At 46.2% G+C, this 14,773-nt stretch overlaps 1 protein-coding gene across 1 annotated transcript in view; it reads right to left on the reverse strand.

Moving 5' to 3' along the window:
* The window catches only part of SLIT1 (slit guidance ligand 1), a 687,657-nt gene extending 675,508 nt beyond the window's left edge, over nt 1–12,149 (reverse strand). The window contains exon 1 of the mRNA XM_069239602.1: nt 11,515–12,149. Coding sequence (XP_069095703.1) covers nt 11,515–11,708 — 194 coding nt within the window. The 5' untranslated portion in view covers nt 11,709–12,149. The remainder of the gene's footprint in view (nt 1–11,514) is intronic.
* Nucleotides 12,150–14,773: the final 2,624 nt, after the last annotated feature.

A 14,773-nucleotide genomic window follows, 5' to 3' on the forward strand; every position in this document is an offset into this window, starting at 1 on the left:
GCCAGCCGCTCACCTCTTCTTTCTTACCTAAATTTCACCTTGATTTACCATTCAGCAGTTAATATTAAATTATTTTAACCAGTGGTTACTACTGGCGCATCAGTATTCTATGGCACTGAAAATCATATCAATGAGTGGCCAACTGGATGAATGATTATTCTCTCAGCCTTAATTCCGATAAGATGGAAGTCTTGATTTTTGGGAATCCTTCCATTTGGCCCCATATGTGGTGGCTTCATTCTATGGGTGAATGATCGGTACACCCTACCCGACTCGTAATTTAGGAGGCTTATCTGACAATAGACTATCATTTGAGTTGACCATTAATAAGCTGATGTTTAAATGCTTCCTGCTCTGAGACAACTCAGGAAGATTACTCATAGTATTCCTCAAGATTATAGGCAGGTGCTGACACAAACCTTGGTGATAAGCAGACTGGATTACTAAAATGCCCCCATACATTGGTCTCCCTGAGTACCTCACTAGGAGTCTACAACTCATACATAATACAGAAGCCAGGCTGAATGATAGGGTAAAGAAAATGTGACAGTGTTTCCCCTTCTCAGACATTTTAACTGGCTACCTATTAAGATTAAATGCCAGCTTAAAGCCCTCTTCATGGCCCATAAAGCTCTCTGCCCAGCAATTTGAGGCTCATACATTTCCGATGTGTTTAAAAGATATTGTCCTTCTAGGCTGCTTCATTCATCATCTACCGAAGTTCTGCAAAGCATGCCTAGGGAGGAAAGCTTTTGCTGTGGTCACAGCCCAAGCCGGGAATACATTGCCTTTAGACCTCTGTGTTGAACTTGATTTTCTAGAATTTTGTGAAGCATTGAAAACCTATCTATTTACTTAACTAAGGGTTGTATCTTTTTTCTTGTTGGCATGCAGAAGATACTATTTAGCTAAGCACAATTACACTCTCTGGGTAACTGCACACTTAATAATCAATAAATAAATAATAAATAAATTAGACAATAATGCTCATTTAACTCAATCAGTGTACAAATTAGTGACCACTGGGTTACACAAAGATGTCTCCTGTGTCAAAAACATTGGCGCATCAAGCTACTGTGCAGTCTTAGTTGAACTTGATTTACTTTCAATGTCTCTGATTTTTGGCTGATATTGTTCGTTATTATCTGATAGTGATCATTGGCTAGGCTGTGCATTGTGCTTTACTGAAAACATCAAAGTAATGTCAACCTATATGGGTTCATAGTAAAAGAGAGAATGCTATGTATAATGGTTCATCTTCCTACTTCAGGAACTCTTCATCATATGTGCGGAATTACATAAGGTTTTATGCATATTTGCACTAATGCAATCCCTGGGCAAATAGGTTTTGCCCAAAGTACTGCTGGTGTTCAATGTTTGCCCCATCCAGATCGCCAATTCGATAAATAGGCATAAAAATCAATTATCTGATTAATTATCATTTAATAATGTATCAAAAAATGAATACAAAAAATATTTGAAGGGCGAGATGAGAAGGTAAAACCTTCTCAGAGCTTGCTTCCAGTGCTGTGTAGGCCTACCCCCCCGTGGTTCTAAGGACAGAGCTGAAACATGTCTCATCACCTCTCTTTAATCCTCTCTTTAATCCTCTCGAGGTGAGATTCAGGTCTAATGCTTGGAAAGCTGTGGGGGAAGCCACCATGCTTTGAAGGAAAACAACCATCATCATCTTATTTATGGTAGTCTAGACTGGAGCAGAATGTACCTGCCACATGGCTAAATGACACAGTGGATAATTGTAGCATATGTATTGCTTACATAATGAAATGTATGTCAAGACACTAATGCCTCCAAATGAGGTCCATCACTTGTGAAAAAATGTGCAACGTGTAAATTGTGCATTTTGTCCTTGTGTAAGATTTAATTTGGTCTTTTTCAGTCTCAAGTTGGAGCTAAAATCACTTGTGCCACTCTTTACAACATGAGCAGCAAACATTTCACAACCTGGATTTACTACATTTTTCTAGTGGAAAATTTCAAGTAACAGGACCAGGGATACTCGGAATCAGAATGGCTACTTATCTATGACACAAGAACTCCCAGACTCAGATGCACAACCCCCAAAGAATGCACTTGTGCAGAGCTAGTGTGGAGTGAACTTCTATGGAGAAACACTACATACTGCATTGACACAACACATTCCCAGATGACATTGAATGACTGTTTAGTATGCAGGATTAAATACTAATGAGCAACCTGTTACCCAAAGCTCTCAATCAAGCAATTGTTCGAATGAGGTACAGAGGTATGGGCCCCAAATCACACCGTTTTATTTCCAAAAATAGATGTAACTTGCTCTTAGAAATTAAGGAGTAAGCAGAATGTAGGAAGTTGGCTCTGTATATACTATCTCAAAGTAAGAGATAGTGTGCACAGAGTCCAAGGGTTCCCCTTAGAGGTAAGATAGTAGCAAAAGTAGATAATTCTAATGCTCTATTTTGTCGTAGTGTGGTTGAGCAGTAGGCTTATCAGAGGGGAGTGTTAAGCATTTGTTGTACACACACAGGCAATAAATGAGCAACACATACTCAAAGACTTAACTCCAGGCCAATAGTTTTTTATATAGAAAAATATATTTTCTTAATTTATTTTAGAACCACAAGAGTCAAGATTTGAAGTAAATACATAAAATGCAAGTTACTCCACATGGGTAAGTAAGGAACTTTGAATTAGAGCAGTAACACACACAGTATTAGTTAAAATGGCAATAAGCTATTTTAAAAGTGGACAATGCAAAAATCAACAGTTCCTTGGGGAGGTAAGTAAGGTAAAGTTTCTGAGGTAAGTAAAGCACTTACAAGTTCAGTTTCCTGGGCATAGGCAGCCCACCATTGGGGGTTCAAGGCAACCCCAAAGTCACAGCACCAGCAACACAGGGCCGATCAGGTGCAGAGATCCAAGGAGGGCCCAAAACACATAGGCGCCTATGGAGAACAGGGGTGCTCCGGTTCCAGTCTGCCAATAGGTAAGTACCTGCGTCTTCGAAGGGCAGACCAGGGGGGTTTTGTAGAGCACTGGGGGGGACACAAGTAGGCATACAAAACACAACCTCAGTGGCACAGGAGTGGCTGGGTGCAGTGTGCTTAGCAGGCGTCGGGGTTTCAATAGGAATCAATGGAGGGATCCGGGGGTCACTCTAGCGGTGCATGCAAGACATAGGGGGGCTTCTCGGGCCAGCCACTAACTGGGCTAGGCAGAGGGTCGTCTGATGGTCACTCCTGCACTGGAGTTCGGTTCCTTCTGGTCCTGGGGCTGCGGGTACAGTGCTTGGTCCAGGCGTCAGGTTCTTTGTTCCAGGCAGTTGCGGTCAGGGGGAGCCTCTGGATCCTCTCTGCATGTGTCGCTGTGGGAGTCCATGGGGGTCGTCTCAGGTTACTCACGAGGTCGCAGTCGTCTGGGAGTCCTGCCTGCAGTGTTGGTTCTCCGGAGCTCAAGCCGGGGCGTCGGGTGCAGAGTGTGAAGTCTCATGCTTCCGGCGGGAAGAGTGAAGTCTTTGAAAGTTGCAAGAAAGTTGCAAAGTTGTTCCTGTTTTTCGAACAGTGCCGCTGTTCTCAGGAGTTTCTTGGTCCTTCGGTTCAGGGCAGTCCTCTGAGAATCCATAGGTCGCTGGTCCCTGTCGGATGCTTCGCTGTGCAGGTTCTTTGAGTCTGGAGACAGGCCGGTAGGGCTGGGGCCAAGTCAGTTGTCGTCTTCGTCATCTCTGCGGGGCTTTTAGGTCAGCAGTCCTTCTCTTGTTGTATGTTGCAGGAATATGATTTCGCGGGTTATGGGTCACCCCTAAATACTAGATTTAGGAGGGTGTTTAGGTCAGGAAGGCAGTAGCCAATGGCTACTGTCCTGGAGGGGGGCTACACCCTCTTTGTGCACCCTCCCTGACGGGAGAGGGGCACATCCCTAATCCTATTGCGGAATCCTCCAATCTTAAAATGGAGGATTTCTCAAGGCAGGGGTCACCTCAGTTCAGGGCACCTTAGGGGCAGTCCTGACTGGTGGGTGACTCCTCCTTGTTTTTCTCAATATCCTGTCCTGCCTTGCTGCCAAAAGTGGGGGCAGTGGCCAGAGGGGTGGGCATCTCCACTAGCTGGGATGCCCTGGGATGCTGTAAAAAAAAGGCATGAGCCTTTGAGGCTCACTGCCAGGTGTTACAGTTCCTGGAAGGGGAGGTGAGAAGCACCTCCACCAAGTGCAGGCTTTGTTTCTGTCCTCAGAGAGCACAAAGGCTCTCACCCCAGGGGGGCAGAAACTCGTCTCAGTGGCAGGCTGGCACTGACCAGTCAGTCCTGCACTGAAGGACTGGGAAAATAGATGCCCTCTGTGTGCATTTTGTAATAAATCCAACACTGGCATCAGTGTGGGTTTATTATTCTGAGAAGTTTAATACCAAACTTCCCAGTATCCAATATAGCCATTATGGAGCTGTGGAGTTCGTTTTGACAAACTCCCAGACCATATACTTAATATGGCCACACTGTACTTACAATGTCTAAGAATAGACTTAGACACTGTATGGGCATATTGCTCATGCAGCTATGCCCTCACCTGTTGTACAGTGCACCCTGCCTTAGGGCTGTAAGACCTGCTAGAGGGGTGACTTACAGGCAGTATTTTGTGGGCATGGCATCCTGAGGAGGATGCAATGTTGACTTTGCCTTTTCTCCCCATCAACACATTTTGCAATGACAGTATTCATGTGTTAGGTGAGGGGTCCCCTAGGATGGCACAACACATGCTGCAGCCCTTAGGCACCTTCCCTAGTCACAGGGCCCTTGGTACCACTGGTACCTTTTACAAGGGACTTATCTGTGTGCCAGGGGTTTGCCAATTGTGGAAACAATGGTACATTTTTAGTGAAAGAACACTGGTGCTGGGGCCTCGTTAGCAGGGGCCAGGAACACTTCTCAGTCGAGTCAGCATCAATATCAGGCAAAAAGTGTGGGGGGTAACTGCAACAGGGGGCCATTTTCCTACACAGAAGTAACAAGTAAGTCACAGTAATTTACAGAAAAGACTTGGGAAACACAGTTATGGTAATTTGTTCAGCTTTACACAGCGTTTTGCAAAGTGGAAAAGTCAGGATTAGAACCTAAATTCCTTGGATCGCAGCCACTGGACACCATCATCACTGGGTTAAAATATCTACCGACTTTTCCTACTCTGCTAACCTAGCTATTGGCATGAAAACTGGATATGGGTCATTAGCACACAGTGTAAAGGCTTTTGTTTTTATCTCCTTAGGTTGGAAGAATTGTAATGTTACTATTTTTAAATTACTTCTAGTGTGCAGCCTCCCTTAAAGGATAGTGGAGGAAGGGGCCGGGTTGGCCCAAACAGGATTTCAACATGAGTTGTGCACCAAGTTGCACGTAGTTATGTGATAGAGATGCATCAACCCACTCTGCTATTTTGTTTACTTAATAATCATGCCATGTGTCTTGGGTCTGGTATGTGCCTTTCTTTGGCCTATGGAGTGACAGAAAGATGCAACCAGGCTTTTAAAGTTCAGAGGCTTGTCAGAAAAATTTTCAAACATATTTCTCCTTCCCTAGCTCATCCATTGCTCCCTCTGCCCATAGGCATCTTGCTCAGTTTTGTTTATTTTTTTGCACCACTGTTCATCCCTCCGCATCTTGTACTTTTTTTAAAAATGGTATTTGTTTTTGGAGGGGCTGGAGATGTAATTTGTTACAGGGCTGCTCATTTCTTTAAAAATTCTTGTCCTGGTGTACTTTTATGTTGTTTTTCATTTAGTGCTTCAACATGGGTGCCTGCCATCTTGAGGAGATAAGTTAAAGCAACAAACAAAATGGCTGTTGCATTTAAACACGTTTGTTCATGTGTGATGATTCAGGGGCTGCCAAACAACATGAGTAAGTCTGCATGTGTGGCGAACCATATACGCATCCCCGCATTTTTTTAAAACATTTTCACCAATGCTGTTCATCATCAGTAAAAACAATTTACTTTGATTTTGACAATCCTGAACATTATTGACAACCCCAATAGGTATGCCATGGCAGAGCAAAACGGCAAGGCTCTTGCCTTTGCCACTGCTTGTTTATAGGCGATTACTGACGAGTTCAGGCTCTGTGATCTTGAATAAAAACTGAATGAGGAAACCTGTACTGATGAACCACAAAAACTAAAACTTCACTCCCTGTGTGGCAAAACTCCTCATGCTTTATAACCACAGCCTCTAGAATTATGCGATTGTGGCAGTAACGAAACTGAGGCACAGATAGCAAGTTGTCCAGTGTTAAGCAATGTGTGGTTAAGTGAAGAGGCCTAGATGAGAATCCAGGTCTTCTTGCACTGTGCCATTGGACAACACGAGCACCTGGTGCTCTGAAGAATAATGTCAGATTAGCAGGAAAAGTCATGCCCCAGTGTAAACGCTGCAGCTTGTTAAGAAAACGGTTGATTTAGCAGCAAGTGTTGACTGAAGCCGTTTCAAATATTAGTTATTTTTTAATTTAAGTATTTTTTTGTTTTATTTTATGCTGTCCTTCCATCTTCTCATCTTGACATCGAGGTTCCTGTTTGTGAAAATGGGCGGGAAAGTGATGAAAGGCAGCTATGAAGAGAGCCATCACAATACGTAGATCGTTATCCTCCTGCAGAGCTAATCCTCCCATTCTCAGCTTGTTTCTAAAGTAAGCACTTCTGTACAGCGCCGCCAAGAAGCCGTCCGCCTCCAAGGTCTACTCTTTCCACACTGAGAAGGAATTCTCTACGGGATTAACCAAAACACACTGAAGTGGTGTCGTTTACCAGGTATCACATAACACGCCAGTGACGCAGCGTCGGAGCTGCACGTGACTTCCGGGACCTCTGGTGCCCGATGCATCCATCCTTCCAGTAGCGCTAGCCCTGGCCTTGTGTAATGTTCCACCCAAATTCTGACAGTCCTTTTACCTGGGGGCGCTTATCGCGGTGTGCAATTACCAGTCCAGCTAAAATGTTCTACCTAAAATCAGCTCGTACTGAAAAAAGGGAAACTGTATTAATTTGGTTGCTAATCAAATAAAAGTGAACGAAAAGCCGACGTGTTAGGAAGCAGATTCACGTGTGTGTGTGTGTGTGCGCGCGCGCGCAAGGGTCCTCGGCACAGAGGATTGAAGGGGCACTATTTTAGAAGTGCCAAGTTAATTAGAGTATCTGGTGGATAGAGCAGAGGCAGCTACATTAGAATATATCAGGTTAGGTGGTTATATCTCTAGATTCTTGAAGAGTGAAGAGAAAGAACTAAACTGAGAGGACCTTTCTCATTCTGGCATAAACGCAGTGAGTTAAAGTTTCAGAGAGAAAGTCTAGTGTCGACATCATTTGGAGAAGGTGGAAGCATACACATGTGAGTGAAATGTTAAGAAAAGTAGGGAAACCCAAATTATGAAAAAATACCTAAATATGTAGACGAGTTACACAGAGAGGGTTTATGCAGTCTTAACATGGCCGACGAGAGGCGCAGTGGTGACTAAATAGATGACTGCGGCGCTAAAACCCTATAACCAGCTAGCTCGGTCACCGGTCAGCTGTGAAACAAGGAACCCTGACAGTGGCTTAACGAAAGTTGAAACCCCACACCTGCGCAGTACATGGAGGTGCCCCCCTTTCCGGACTACTCAAGAGGTCTCGGGTACTGTGCTGATCTCCCTCCTCCCATCCCCAGAGTGCAGGGGCTGCGTGGGCCTTTGTTACGCCACTGAGCCCTGGGGTATAATCTTGGCTCATCCACTGGAATCCCTCACTCTTATGGCACTGTCACTACACCTTGGTGTACCCGAGAGACTTACCTACAAACTGCAATCCAACAAACCAACTGGACTTTTTCATCCCAGTACTTTTCACTGCAAAACAGACCTCTGAACATTTAAGAGACCTTTGGGTCTCATAAACGCCGCACGAGGTTTACTGCATTGTGAGATCCTGGAAAAACAATTTCATCTTCTCTTGCCCCAAACATCAACCCCTTTATCAGTCGAATCTTGTGAGCACCAAGGAAAAGGTTAAATGCCACTGAGTACTCTAATTTTCAGCAATGCATTTACACAGTCACAGTTCAGACACCGTTCAGGCAAAGCAGTGAAACTGGCATCACATATTTACTATTCCGGCGCGTTTCAGGCCACTTCAATAACCACTGGAACATATGCGGGTACTCTCTCTTTCCTGGCAGCACACCTGACTGCGCCACATAACACTCTGGTCTACATTCACCCACAGAGTCATCTTTGAATGTGTACTCATAAACAGTGAGAGGCGAATGTGTCTAAAATCATTAAACCACATGTTTGGCTGGAAATGAGCACAGGGCATCTCCTTTAATTAATATTTACATGTGGGACTTTGTGATATATGCATTTGTAAGGTGCATTGGCATTCAAAGGTACAACATACACACCCAGGCGCATTGCACATGCGATGTATGTAAAATATGCATACAGAAAGCGTGTGCAATTTTGAAAAGGGTTGAGAAAAAGGTTGTGTTTCCAGGAAAGTGGCGGATGAGCGCCCAATGGCATGCAATGGAAATTCAATGAACGCCCGCAAAGTAATTCAGGGGGCACCATCCCAGGGTTGAGCATGCGGTAGCTCTTTGTATCAGAGCAGCACACTGCCACCCTCACTTCGGCCTGCATAAACAGTCTACCAGTTAAAGGTGTATCTACAAGATACGCGCGAAGACCGAGGCGAGTGTGCAAACCATGCATTATGAGCAAGGAATAGTTTAAGTATAATGAATCTTTATTTTTTCTGCAATCTGCTGTGTCTAATGATCCTGGTGGAATACACCACGCAAGGTTGGGATTAGGAAAACAGGTGCAAATCACCCATGTACATCAAAACCAAAGAGCTACTGACAAGCATTAGGACTCGTGTATCTGTGCGCAAGTCACACGGGGATTTACATAAATACGTGAAATGTTGTAACCTGCACGTGTGCACACACAGAACTTCCTGTGTTCTTTACGTTTCTGTAACTACATCTTTGCCATTCAGTCCTAAAGTATTTCTGGTTGCTTTCTATGCATTTCACGTTCGGAAATAACCAGCCCATCACTCACCAAAGTTCAAACTAGCTCTAACCAGCGGCTCCTGGGCGGGTAGCGGTGGGAACCGCGTTCCTCCTTTAGCAGGGGGCTGGACACTGCACTGCACGGGGAACGGCGAGAGGCAGCTGGGTTCTCCTAGTCAGGATCAGCCCAGAAAGCATTGATTCAAGAGGGCGTTCATTGTCATTAACACTGAGGGCGCAGACACTGAGAAAAATCAGAACCACACTTTCACTGAACATGGTGGGCGATATGCCTTGCTTCACGGAGGTCTCGGGTGCCCCTCAACATATTTTGGACCAGGGCCCCTTTATTTGGTGCCACTTCTCTGTCGATAAAATAACGGTTCCTGAGGTCAAAATGTCAGTCATGGCAACTGGCGAGCATGGCCTGTCCGCAAAAACACTCTGAAGTTGCCGAGGAGCCTAAATGCGCACAGTTCTGCAGTTCGCGAATTATGCGGAGTTCACAATGTTGTGCGTTTCCATTTTCAGGCCCACTCAGTCTGCCATCTTTACTAATAGTGCATCAAGTCCAAAAGTGCCGAGAGGTGTTTTAGTTCCTGCAAGCGCTATACCACAAGCAGCAGTCACTCGTCGAAGGGAGAGCCACTCCCCAACTCCAGGATAATAAGAAAGAACCAGTGGGGCAGTTGGCTTGCCTAGTGCGTCACTGGGTGATAGTGTTCTAGGAGAGATGAGAAGTGACTCTGCAGCTCTCCCTAGGTGGTAAGGTGTCCATACATAAACCGATATTTAAGGCGATTTCTTAAACATGCCTTTAAGGTACCTCTGCAGTGCAGAGACGCCACTCACATGGTACATCGCACATACGCCAAAAATCTATATTTAATGGGAAGTAGCCCTCTTTTTATACAATACGTGCTCTATTATCAGCTTTCTCACTTTTCCCACTCTAAAATATATGTATTTCAAAAGGAACCCAATGGACGGAAACACAATCTATTTGCTGAAACCCTCTGATAAGGTGCCCTTTACTCCAGTACAGATCGATTGACACCCCCACAGCTTTAAATCTATGGTTTGCCCCCTAATGCTGGTTTCCATTATTTAGTAATAAATAGCAGTCAATAAGCTCTCCGTGCTATTGACTGTCCATTTGTAAGGAATCCCACTTGCGTCAAATATAGGAACCGGTGTACAGGGCGATTAAACAATATACCGAAGATCACAAATGCAATTAAGCGGGTGCGCTGGGATTCAAACTCGATGCCGTACTGCAGCTTAGTCATCATTCAGTCTCCTAAATGATATAAACGTGTCTGCATAAACGTTGTCGGTAAAATCTCCTAGGTCTTATGCTCGGGTTCAATATTCATTTCATTGTCAATATTTAAACTTCCACTTCAGCATTGCCGTCTATAACTGCAGCCACCTAAATATATACGTGAAATGTTAGTAAACACTTTCATAGACTATGCAGGGCAGAAACTTCATTCTCGGAAACGTAACATTTAAACCCAACAACTAACAATATGGATATCTGGATTTTTTTGAATTAATGGATTCCTGGGACAGGCAGTTAAGCAGTTCTAATGTCTCCCAGGTTCAAAGATGCTCCCCAAGGAATTGATTTGAATTTGCCATTTGTTTCACGCCATTGCCCCGACTTCTTTTATTTCCCCGTCTGCAGAGAAGGAGCTTTACTCTGCATTTTAATTGCTTTTGGACGAGGGCGATGATATTGAGGTGAGCAGATGTTCCCTCGTTCACCCCTGCAGCCGCCTCTCACCTCAAACTTCTTGTTGGCGCTCTAATGACTGCATGACACTCAGAAATGATCTTCTGCCTGGGGCGCAGACAAAGAGGGTGGCCCTTCTCCAACCTACAGCACAAAAAGGCATATTGCCTGTTTTTTTAGACTGGAATATGTTCCACGCACCCAAGAGGCCTTCGTGTGTAAACGTATGTTTTAATGTGTCATGTGTGAGAGAGAAACAAGTCTTGCGTCCGCTCCCTCCGCGCGCGCTTCATTCCTCACCACCACACCCCCTGCCACCGTTGTGCCAAGATCTGCCACACTGCCAGCGCAGCGCACGTAAATGTGGCAGCGGGATGGTGAGATGCTGGGAGCATCTGTCTGTCTATTTGTGGGGATGAACAAGAGAGGCAGTCACCAAGAAACAACTGCAGGGCACCTTTTTATGGGAAAACAAACAAACAAAATACAAAAAGAAGCCAACCTCATACAAAGGTGCACAGTCATGCTACTCACGAACAATGAAAACTAGCATATTGCACACAATTAATGATAAAGCGTGCCTTAGAATCACGTACAGCGGGTTTGAGAAATGGGAACACACACACACACGAGGCTAAGACCTGAGCGCACGCACGCGCTACGTGTTGTTGGCATGCATCGACTTTTCACGGGCTCTACGCTGCGGGGCAGGATGGGCAGGTGTAACAAGGAGTATACTCACAGCCTCTCCGTGTTCCTGGGGATGTTCTTGGGCACGGCCCGGAGTCCCAGTCCGTGGCAGTCCACCGTGGTCCCACTGCAGGTACACAGAGCCGGGCAGCCGTGGGCACGCAGCTGGCACACCGCACTCCAGACCAGCAGCCAGAGCGCTGCCCTCAGCCACATGGAGCCGGCGCGCCCGCTCCTCAGAGCCATGCTGTCACAGGCGCTGCTTCCGAGCTAGGCACTGGAGCCCTGTGTCATCACACGCAGTCTGTCCTCCAGGGGCTCCGGGCTCTGCTCCGACGCTCTGGCAATCTCGGGGCAAGCAGGAGCAGGCAGATGCAGGAAGAATAACACAACAATCAGCAAAGCAGGGGAGAATAGAGCACAGCCTGGCGCCTCTTCTGCTGCTCAAATACTGTGCCCCCACAACACAAGCAGCATCTTTGTAATAATTCTGCCCGGCGCCGGCTTTTTAACTCTTGCTCTTGGCTTCTCTCAGTGGCTGGAGTTCTCCCTCTAATGAGCTCCCTGCGCCTGGCCGGGTCTCTCCTTCCTCACTGGCGTTCAGTCTCAGCGTCTCAACTGATAGCCCGGGAGATGCATAAATGAGAGAGAGGGCGCTGATACGCGCACACAGGGGCACATAACGGCAGTCATCCATCAATCCAAAGACACACACATCAGCCGTGGCTCCTCCCTCGACCCCTCCTCCCGCCCCCAGAGCCCCGCTCGGGCTGGAGGGCAGCCCGCAGTTTCAGAGCAGTACCTTCCGAGCCGGAGGGGCGGAAGGACGCGCTTAGTTGTCGGACAGCAAGCGCATTGGAAGTGGCGCAGGCAAAGAACCATTTCTCACAACTCGGCACCTTACCCAAAGTAATAAGGCGCGTGCCTGCCCTCCAGCCGCACGCTCGCCCTTCTGAGCTTGAAAATACTGCCCTAGGCTAAAAACACACACGAACGGATGCACCTTTATAGCGGGGTTAGGCAAACTTCGCTTATGGTCCCTGAATCCACACTGTACATCTCTAAACACTGCCGTTACCTGGCCTCTGCCTCCTCCCACGATCTCCTTTTCACTAAGATTGCAGTATAAGAGGCTGCTGCAGAATCGAAGTCGCAACTGGCCCCCTCAACTGAGAAGTGAAAAGACCCCACGGATAAAAGGTCCATTCAGAGAAACTGAGAATGAAACGTGAGGGGAAACGGCTCCCTGTTACACCCTGCTGCTGGGCTGCAGACTTTCCAGCCACCCACTGCAGTGCCACTATGGCTGTTGGCAGAATAACGCATGCTTTTAATTATTTTGCACAAAACGAGAAGGGTTAGAGCAATGGAGTCTCGTTCTGCAGAAGGGACTCGGCTATTATTGGCACGGTTTGTCTGGGTGGCAGGCTTCACAGGCGAACCCAAAAATGTCATCACTAGAAGCGGTGGATGGATAGGTGAATGGACTTAATGGATGGACAATGAGGATCGACAGATGAATAGAATGACAGACACAATTAAGTAACTAGGCAGGCACATACATTTGCAAATTCATCAAAACATTTAGAGAAACGTGTAAGTATGTGGCTGCTTGTGTGTGTGTGTATGTGCATGTGTGTGTGTGTGTGTGTGTAAATGCTGGTTGTACATGTGATAATACTCAATGGGGAAGGAGGGTACCGGATTCTACAGGAGGAAAGACTGTCTAGACCGAGAAGTCCAGCAATTTTCTGGGTCATAGAACCCACAGAAAAATCTGAGTTGCATTTGGGAGTGTGCACTGTTTTGGCTGAGGCTGAGATGGGGGGGGTCACCTGGCCTCCATACATGATGTGCGTGAAGCAACATCAAGTTTAAAGCTGTAGGTGTCGCAGATGAGGAGACTGTCTGCCACCGCCACCACGCTGTGCATTCAGACATCATCACCGCTGGAACTGAGGACTTCTTTGATGGCCTGGAAACCTCGGCCGCCACAGAGAAGATGACCGTTAACTCTGCCCTGGGGATTACGACCTCATCTTCGCTAGCCTTTTCATGGTGGTGGTGGTTACACCACCATGAAAAGGCTGGCAGAGAGCAGCTGTAGGGGTCCACAGGGAGCCCCCTGAGCTGCCCATGCATTTCAATGGGCAGTGCAGGGCCCCCCATGCCCAGCACCCTCGCAACGTTCACTGTCTGTGGTGCACCCTGCAGGCTACATCATTGCCGCTGACTCGATTATGAGCTGGTGACAATGCGGTAGCCTGTTTCCCACCGAGGTTTCAACCCTCCAGCCTAGCGGGAAACTCTTAATGGAGCTGGCAGGGAGGTAGACTGTGTGGCGGCAACCTCCCCGTCGGGAGTTTGGCAGACGGTGACAACCGTCTGTCAAACTCATAAGGCCCCCATGTCTTGCCCTAGAACTGAATCCTGAAACCCAGCAAGAGTGTCACTACAAAATCCTTGGCAAAATACAAGTCGATCTGACCCACGTTGACTGAACACGTGTATTACCAAATAGTGTACTCGGACCTGAGCTGACTGTTACTTGAGTATCTCTACAGAAATACATCCCTAAGCATGGTGGGAGATACAGCCATAGTACTGGATCTCTGTAGTAGAGCGGGAATTAGCACCCATGATCTACAACCATGAGTGGATGCAGAAGCTTTCCTAGAGTTGGAACTCGTAGTGTTGGAAGAAACCTGTAATTGAACCCCATTCCTGTATGCTATTGCATTTTTTTCATATTATAAAAGTACTTCTCTTTTCACAAGAGAAGAACTATGTTGATCAACATGTTATTGTGTCTGTTGGTTACATTTAGCATTTTGAGTTCTTTCATCCACACTACATCCATGAGAAGCCTTTGACTACTCGCTCTCACATCCCTGCGGTTAGTGCTTGCTTACTTTTTTGTTTTCTGGCCACATGCGAAGATTATGAGGTCAGTGTAAATAGATCCTGCACTGTGGTTCTCCTAAATTGTACTCTAAAAGGAATGTGACACATGTCTTTTAATTAACTCTATTAACCAAACCAGACCTAGCATTTGATTCTGTAAATTAACCCTGAGTTCAAATGCGAAAAGAGTGAATCAGGTCATCATTTCTTCTTTAGAACATTTGGGAATTTGTTCTCTATGACCACAGAACCTCAAGCTCGACTCTGATTTTTTAGAAGTGCAGGGCACCAATGTGGGCTTGCCAGATATGGGGATGTAGTTTACTATTGCCTCATTATTTCAGTACACAACCCATCAATTTCTCCAGGTTTTGATATGCATGTATGAAGTTCCTAATGAGTTAACT

The sequence above is a fragment of the Pleurodeles waltl genome, chromosome 6, assembly GCF_031143425.1.
Source record: "Pleurodeles waltl isolate 20211129_DDA chromosome 6, aPleWal1.hap1.20221129, whole genome shotgun sequence".
NCBI lineage: Eukaryota > Metazoa > Chordata > Amphibia > Caudata > Salamandridae > Pleurodeles > Pleurodeles waltl.